Below are 8,606 nucleotides of genomic sequence, written 5' to 3'. Positions count from 1 at the left end.
CCGGGTCGACCACCGGTTCCGGGTTGGGGAGGCGCGTGATTAACAGAGCGTTGTCGTAGATCTCGCGGCTCGGCTGCGACAGTCGCCTCGACCTGTGCGACGGCCTCGATTATTTTGCACTTGACACGGAGATGGTTACGGCGTCGTGGCGTAGCGGTTACCGTTGCGCGCACCCGCAAGAAAGGCCCTGGTGCGGGTTCAATTCCCGAAGGAAAAGAATTTAGGGGAGACGTCGCTGGCCCTTCCGCGCTTTCGCCCCGTGGGCGCGGTCGCCGTGCCTCCACGAAGGTCCAACACCTCCCGGCCCTCCGCCGCCGCCACCAGTCGTATTTATTCGGGCTCGGACGGTTTCGTTTGAAACACACGCGACGGCTTGCACTCCTCTGTCGGGTGGTCCGAGTACAGAAGCCTGCGTACGACCTCGCGCGAGCTAACCCTCGGCGAGTGGGGTCCACCACGGGATGGATCTCTCCGTGCGCAGCTCACTCCCAACGACCAAGTTCTGGTGCCAACTCGCACGCATTCAGGCGTAGCACTACGTATGCGAAGTCTTTGAGTTAGTTTTTGCTACCGTAGTTTGCTTGATATAGTCCACACCCATGTTTGGGCTTGGGTCGCATAAAAACGGCACATAGCGCGACTTGGACATTCAAAAATACCCTATACAAACTTTCATATAGTTCTAAATATATAGTTTGACAGGTAAAAATAGAGTTTGACGGTGTTATTCAAAATGCGGGTGCGTGCTTATAAAGCGAAAACGTCCCGTCTTCTAACATGCAGTCGTCGCTCGCTGTTATCGCTGCTGCTATCGGTACCGTTATCGTCCCCTCGCTCGACTACACCGGTGAACACGAAAGCGGTGACCGCATCGCTTGCCTCGTCGATAACGGCTTCCAAGAGCCCGTGATCTTGTACCTCATCGGTTACTTCCAGTGGGTCGTACGTGTAGTCCACTGACGACGAGGCAGCGTCGCTGGCGCACTCATCGTTGGTTGGCACCGGTATCGAGCCACGATCGACGAAGTTGCTCCGCGTAGCCGCCACGACATGCCTCTTGGCGCACTGGGCGACGCAAATCCTGTCCTTGACGTCCTTCAACGCGTCCCACACCCTTGTTTTTTGGACGGCCCACAAGTCCAGCACCGACGCCCTGCGGTGCCGCGGGGTCGACTGCTGTGGTCGGCAGTCGGATCCATCGAACCTGAAAATCAATGGACTACAAGAGGGTCGCTACACTACTGCTAGATTTAATATATGGCAGCGACCTAGCTAGCATTGATTTTGACAAATAATTAGAAAATACAGGTACCTCACAATAACAAATGACACCAAAATATAAACAAATACAGGTGTGGATTATATCAAGCAGTGGACTATATCAAGCTAACTACGGTAATTTGATTTCAACGCGAACACGTTTGATTGATTGACACGGAGATGGTATTCTATGGAGGCTATCGGTACTATCAAGGGTATATAATACATTTATTATATACCCTTGGTACTATATACCGGACCCATGCACACCCTTGCGTACGCCAGGCGCAATGTGGTGAAATCGACTGACGTCGACGGATTGGGATAGCAGTCGTCGCCTTGGGCGCGTCGGCGCCTGGTCGGGGAGTCCCGTACGACGTCGGTGTCGACGGCTTGGGCCCAGTCGTTGTCGCGTACGTCGATGCGGTAGATGCTTTCGGTGCATTGGTGGTCGGCGCCAGCGTAGCGTAGGGCGGCCGCGTTGGCGGCGCTGTCACTACCGCGGACTCGTCGAGGTGCTTGAGATGGGCTTTCGCGGCAGTGCACCAGTCGAAGGAATGGTCTTTCGGCAAACTCGCGGGGCACTTGATGTTGGACGTGTACGTCGGCGGTTGTCGCTTGAGCCGGATACAGGCGTCTGGACGCTCGGATAGCAGTTCCACGCGTTCCACGTATCACAAATGTACGTGCCGCTGCGGAAGGAGGCCGTCGCGGCCCCCATCGCAAACGCAAGCCGGCGGCGCCACGAAGCATCTTGAAAAGTGACCCGACAAGGGACTTTACTGCCCCACTGGCCGACCACCTTGATCGGGTACGAAGCGCGTCTCGCACTCGCCGACTTCGACCTCGCCCTCTTGATGCTCTCCAGACCTCTACTACGACGACGCTGCCATCGGCCATTTCATCAACGCGGCACCGACGCGGCTTCGCCAGGACATGCTCACGGACTAGACGCTCGCGCAGCTGCTCCAGTGCCAGGACATCCAGAAGTACTTCAAGGAGCATGTCCACTTGCAGGAACATCACCGCCGGCAAGCAGACTCCCAGCTCGCCATCGTCCAGTCGGCTGACGCCAGGTGTGACCAGCATTCACACGAGTTGGTGCTGCCTACAGGACGTTACTAAGGTGGCCGCAGCTGCTGCGGCCCGGCGTCCACAGGCCGCCAACAACCTGGCCAACACCGCACCGTCCTCGCTCCCGACTTTGTCTTTTAGCGCGCTCAACAACAACAACATGACAAACAAGGTCTCGTACATTCTCAACACATTCTCGCTCTCGCACGACACCGCCTTCCACCAAGAAATGCGTTTTCCCATCGTCTTCAAGCAGGACTCTGCGGCCAAAGCCTGGTCTGAAAGGACGAATGGCGACGGACGCTGGTTCTGCTGCCCTCCTCGCTTCCCGTTGACGCCAACCGGTCTGGCGTGCCGTGGCGTCGCTAGATGGTACATCCGACGAGCGCACTTCACGACCTCCACGTAGTCGATGGTCATGACGCACCTCCTCTCGTCAATCGCTATCTTCTCGTTTGTGGTGGTCTTGACCATCGCACCGTCTATTCGCACAACGTACGATATATGCGCCCACCGAGCCCGCAGCATGACCAGCCTTTTTGATGCGCTGCCGCGTGACTTTGCCGATGACGCGCTGCACATCATATATATTGGCGGAGATTTCAATGCTGCGCTAAGCGGCACTCTTGACGTCTCCAACCCGTCTGCAACAACTCGTCGCAGCCGTAGCAAACTCATCAGCTGGCTGAACGCGCTCGCCGTGGTTGACATTTTCCTACATGTAAACCCGTCACTCTGCTCGTACACCAGTCCAACCACCAAGACGCGTAGCGACTACATCTTCGTCTCGCATCCACTTATCGACGCGCCGCACGTTGTAGCTCGTCATATCTTCGGTACCACCAAATCGAACCACGCTGCTGTCGTCGCTTGAGTCGCCGCCACAAGACCAGTCGGAAAAGGCCCTTGGAAGATGCCACCATGGCTTCTTGACAACTCTGAAGTTGTCGCCACAATCCACGCACACCTTGACGAGTTCCTTGCGACGGCAACTTTAAACGAGGATCTTGCTCGGCACTACGACAAAGATTCTCTCGCCCCGGCACCAACTCTGTCTGCTGCACGCCTTACGGGTCGCTGAAGAACGCGCCGAACGCGATGAACTGGAACGTCGCTCTGCCCAGTCGCTGTACGATCTCGGCCGCTATCGAACGGCCGAGCTCGAACAACTCGTCCAGTACAACCGCGCCCTGTATCATACCGTGACCAGCGCCTTTCGCCCGGACGCACGGCTGCACGCGTACCTGGCCGAATCGTCTCGCTGTGCGCATCTGCACGTGTGCCCTCCGACACCACGCCCGCTCCACCGCCAGACCATCCAAGCCGAGCGCGACGCGACAGGACATCGGCACACGTCTCAGCGTGGCATTGAAGACGCGCTGCATGCGTGTTACACGTCGCTGCACGCCAACGAGGCGGTACTATCACACGACTGCATGTCCGACACTTGGCTCGCCGTGCTGTGGTGTCATCTCTTGACGCGTCGCTGGTCGCTCTACACGAAGACCCTTGGTGTGCACGCTACCTGGTCCCTCGCACAATCTCGCATCACGACCACTAACGCTCCTCGCTGACGCACCGGCCACGCCTCACACGCGCATTAGGAAGGCCACCATATCTTTATAATTGCATGTAAGAACGCATTTCTGCAACCAGATGCAGCACAATGTACTTCACCCAGAGCAAAAATTGATCGCTTCGATTCGAGAAATCGTCGAGCTGGATCGAACAATTGCCCCTCACGATCGACAACCAGTACACGCGTTTGTAACCGTCGACGCTGACTTGATCCAAACGAGAAAAAGGTTGCGTCTGGACGATGGCGAGTCGATTTGGTGACGATGCACGTGGCGAGGACCATCTCGCTAGACTCGCAAGCTCGAGAACGAGCATCCGCCGTTAGTCAATCAGAAGTTCCAAGGCACCGTGTCGACGTCCCGGATCCAGCACAATATAGTGGTCTGTGCTCTCTGCTCTTTGCACTTTGCTCATGTTGGTTCTGTGTTGGATCTGATGTTCGTTGTGGTCCCCTGACCGTTGTTTTTGTTGTTAGCTGGCTGGAGCATGTCGTCGTCTTTCTTGGATACGTCGTCTTATGCAGCGTGGCGATGAGTTCCTCGTCGCTCAGCGTCGTTTGGTCTGATGGCGCGGCTCGCAGCAGGCGAAGACGTCGACTGACGAGGCCTCCTTCTGCCGCGGCCTGGATGACCGACGGCTGCGCCTCTGAGGACGCGGCCACTCGTCGGTTAGTTTCGCTTGCGGAAATGCTGGAAAACGCAGAATTGTCAAACTACCTGTATCAGTCGGTCTACCTGTACGACTTTTGCGCAGGTGAGCCGACAGGTACAGGTAGTTTGGCAGGTCGATTTTCAGCCACGGCGACAGAAATTGACCCAATTTTGGTCAATCAGATCGCGCAAAAAAGTCTACCTGGAAAACTCGCTACCTGCCGACCATCATTGACAACCACTAATATATCTAGTAGTGCGAGCATTTAAGGTACACCAAACCCTCAAGAATGATTTATGCAGGTGGCGCTCACATCGGTTCTGTCGTCTTTGTAAAAGATTCACGTGAACCAAGTTCATAAGCACCATTTATTCTTCGTTTCACAGAACGCAATGCGGCAACTATATGCTTAGTTGTCAATGTCTTCCCACGGATTCGGGAGGATATAGTCCGGATCGTCGTCGCCGCCTCCGTTGAACTCATCGTCGTTGACAACGTCGTCGTCACCGTCGTCTTCCGGCACGGAGCGCAAGAAGAACGTCTTCACACCCGAGTTCCTGTTGAATGCGCCGCCCGACGACGGCGTCAACAAGTGCGTCGGCCGCCGATCCTTAACGTCCAGGCCGCTCGTTTCGTCATTTCCATCGTCTTCGTGCTGTGGCACTCGATCCACGAGGAAAACGTTTTCCGTATCCTCGGGTTCGTCCAAGAGAAGGATGAAGGAAGCCGGTTTTTGGTACGACGATGGCTCTTGATACGACAATGGCTCTTGGTACGCCGACGGCGGTTTCGTGTACGACGGCAACGGCTCTTGGTACGTTGACGCTGGCGTGTACGTGGCGGGCTTCTGGTACGACGGCGAAGGCGCTTGGTACGTCGCAGGCTTCGTGTACGTCGCCGGCTTCTGGTACGACGGCGACGGCTGTTGGTAGGTTGCCGGCTTGGTGTACGTCGCCGGTTTCTGGTACGACGGCGACGGCTGTTGGTAGGTTGCCGGCTTGGTGTACGTCGCCGGTTTCTGGTACGACGGCGACGGCTGTTGGTAGGTCGCCGGCTTGGTGTACGTCGCGGGCTTCTGGTACGACGGCGACGGCTGTTGGTACGTCGCTGGCTTTGAGTACATCGCCGGTTTCTGGTACGACGGCGACGGTTGTTGGTAGGTCGCCGGCTGCGACTTCGCGCATGGCTTGGTCGGTGGCTTGCTGTATGACGCAGCGGGCTTCTTGTACGGCTGCTTGTACGTGGCTTCGTAAGCTTCGATCTCGTCGTATTGCTCGAGGAACACGGGCGCGTCGTTCTCTTCATACTGCTCGAGGAACACGGGCGCATCGTTCTCTTCAAACTGCTCGAGGAACACAGGCGCATCGTTCTCTTCGATGAGCATGTACGAGGCGCCACGAAGCGTCGCCGACGTCGACGCAGCTAGCGCCATGAGGCAGAGCACGGTACTTGTCTTCATGTTTGTATTGCCGAGGCAATTGGGAAATGGTTTGAATATAGTGCGCTTCCGCGACGCCTCTTGGGAGTTAAATATGAGTAGAAAGTCCGGCGAGGGGTGGCACCACTTGTTCCATCGATTGAAACGCACACGACGCCTTGAAGATTAGTGAGTGCACGTTTAATGCTCTTGGTTTACCACGGTTCTACGTGCGCATGGGCACGGGCCTGCGCTGGCCGTCGGTGAGCCACGCCGCGAGGCCGCTCGCGCTCAAGGCGCAGCAGCTGCTGGATTTTTGGGCGACGGCATCGTGAGCGGCCATTGCACTTGCAGTGACAAAGCACTCTTCCGTCGCCCGTTCGTAGTGCTTGACCAATGAGAGGCAAGGGTATCTAAAAAGCAACCGTTGTCAGAGGGACTGGTCGTACCTCATGTTCCGCGTGGCAGAGGTACCGGCCGTACCACCAGTTCCGGGTCGACCACCGGTTCCGGGTTGGGGAGGCGCGTGATTAACAGAGCGTCGTCGTAGATCTCGCGGCTCGGCTGCGACAGTCGCCTCGACCTGCGTGCCGACCTCGATTATTTTGCACTTTGTTGGAAGGTATTCTATGGAGGCTATCGGTACTATCAAGTGTATATAATACAATTATCATATACCATTGATACTATGTACCGGACCCATGCACACCCTTGCGTACGCCAGACGCAATGTGGTGAAATCGACTGACGTCGACGGATTGGGATAGCAGGCGTCGCCTTGGGCGCGTCGGCGCCTGGTCGGGGAGTCCCTTACGGGATAGTTTCTCGCCGCACGCGTGAAGCTGGGTTTTTGAACCAAGGCCAAGAAGCGCCATCGTGAACAACCGCCAAAATGGCGGCAGCTCTACCAGCTCACTCATTATAGCAAGGCGCAACCGCCGAGCTTGAATATCAACCCTCCAAGCCCATGTATGATTTGCACGTCGAAGCTTGAGACCTCTGAGCTACTCACAACTCTTTCAATACACGACCAGTTCCTTCTTGGGCGGCGGCGACCTCCCAACATGAACCCCGTTCGTCTCCCCCATGCACTTGCGTCTATAGCCTAGGGGACGAAAGGCGTCGGCATCGACGGCTTGGCCACAGTCGGCGACGCTGTGGATGCTTTCGCCACATTGGTGGTTGGCGCCAGCGTAGCGTAGGGCGGCCGCGTTGGCGGCGCTGTCACTACCGCGGACTCATCGAAGGAATGGTCTTTCGGCATACTCGCGCGGTACTTGACGTTGGACGTGTACCGTACACGTCCATCATCAAGTGCCCCGCGAGTTTGCCGACGTACACGGTGTACGTCAGCGGTTGTCGTTACTGCTGGATGCAAGCGTCGGGCGTCGTCGTCGGTAAACACGTCTTGCCGTCGGTCGACATGCACTCGACGTCGATGCCGTTGTCGCTCCAGCGCACGATCGTTGGGACGGTCGGGAAGCAGTTCCACGCGTTCCACGTATCACAAATGTACGTGCCGCTGCGGAAGGAGGCCGTCGCGGCCCCCATCGCAAACGCAAGCCCGGCAGCGCCACGAAGCATCTTGAAAAGTGACTCGACAAGGGACTTTATTGCCCCACCGGCCGACCACCTTGGGCGTGTACCTTCGACATCGAGCAAGAGAAGGGCAAGATGTAGCACAATGTTCTTGTTCCAGAGCAAAAGTTGAGAGCTTCGATTCGAGCAATCGTCGAGCTGGATCGAACAATTGCCCCACGCAATCGACAACCTGTGCACGCGTTTGTAACCGTCGACGCTAAGGTTGCGTCTGGACGATGGCAAGCCGATTTGGTGACGATGCACGTGGCGAGGCCCATCTCGCCAGACTCGCAAACTCGAGAACGAGCATCCGCCGTCCCGGATCCAGCTGGCTACACGGCACAATAAAGTTAGTTACACTTCGAGCTTTCGAGCTACACCATACCCTTACACTGAATGATCTGAATGATTGAGGCAGCCGCGGCTCGGTTCAGTCGTGTCGTCTTTGTAAGAGATACGCGTGTAAGTCACAAGCAACATTTATTTTTCGTGTCACACAACGCAATGCGGCAACTACGTGCTTAGTTGTCGATGTAGTCCGGATCTTCGTCGTTGCCGCTGTCGAACTCATCGTCGTTGATATCGTCGTAGACGTCGCCCTCGGCTTCGTCCGAGAGAAGGATGAAGGAAGCCGGGTTTTGGTACGACGATGGCTCTTGGTACGACGACGGCTGTTGGTACGACGGTGACGGCTCTTGGTAAGTCGGCGACGGCTGCGTATACGTCGCCGGTTGCGTGTACGTCGCTGGCTTCTGGTAGGACGGCGACGGCTCTTGGTACGACGACGGCGCCTTCGTGTACGACGGTTGCGTATACGTCGCCGGCTTCTGGTACGACGGCGACGGCTGCGTATACGTCGCCGGTTGCGTGTACGTCGATGGCGCCTTCGTGTACGACGGCTGCGTGTATGTCGCCGGCTTCTGGTACGACGGCGACGGTTGTTGGTACGTCGCCGGCTTCGCGTATGTTGCCGGCTTTTGGTACGTCGCCGGCTTCGTGTACGTCGCCGGCTTCTGGTACGACGGCGACGGGTGTTGATACGTCG

At 56.8% G+C, this 8,606-nt stretch overlaps 3 protein-coding genes across 3 annotated transcripts; 1 reads left to right on the top strand and 2 right to left on the bottom strand.

Annotated features, from left to right (window-relative positions):
* Nucleotides 1-1,940: 1,940 nt before the first annotated feature.
* Nucleotides 1,941-4,105, top strand: SPRG_16555 (hypothetical protein; the record flags this gene model as incomplete). The annotated part of the gene is made up of 5 exons (XM_012355985.1): nt 1,941-1,967; nt 2,212-2,336; nt 2,476-2,610; nt 3,338-3,752; nt 4,043-4,105. The coding sequence occupies 5 exons, from the start codon at nt 1,941-1,943 to the stop codon at nt 4,103-4,105; spliced, it is 765 nt and encodes a 254-aa protein (XP_012211375.1).
* An 867-nt stretch (nt 4,106-4,972) lies between these two features.
* SPRG_21769 (hypothetical protein) lies at nt 4,973-6,022 on the bottom strand (the record flags this gene model as incomplete). Its single annotated transcript, XM_012355984.1, has 2 exons — nt 4,973-5,218; nt 5,246-6,022. 2 exons carry the CDS (start codon nt 6,020-6,022, stop codon nt 4,973-4,975), a joined length of 1,023 nt encoding a protein of 340 aa, XP_012211374.1.
* Nucleotides 6,023-6,091: 69 nt separating this feature from the next.
* On the bottom strand, nt 6,092-7,564 carry SPRG_16554 (hypothetical protein; the record flags this gene model as incomplete). The annotated part of the gene is made up of 4 exons (XM_012355983.1): nt 6,092-6,368; nt 6,464-6,544; nt 7,114-7,207; nt 7,347-7,564. The coding sequence occupies 4 exons, from the start codon at nt 7,562-7,564 to the stop codon at nt 6,207-6,209; spliced, it is 555 nt and encodes a 184-aa protein (XP_012211373.1). The 3' UTR covers nt 6,092-6,206.
* Nucleotides 7,565-8,606: the final 1,042 nt, after the last annotated feature.

This window comes from Saprolegnia parasitica, assembly GCF_000151545.1.
Source record: "Saprolegnia parasitica CBS 223.65 unplaced genomic scaffold supercont2.349, whole genome shotgun sequence".
NCBI lineage: Eukaryota > Oomycota > Saprolegniomycetes > Saprolegniales > Saprolegniaceae > Saprolegnia > Saprolegnia parasitica.
Note: the sequence above shows the minus strand (reverse complement) of the source record. Positions and strands in the feature narration are given on the sequence as shown.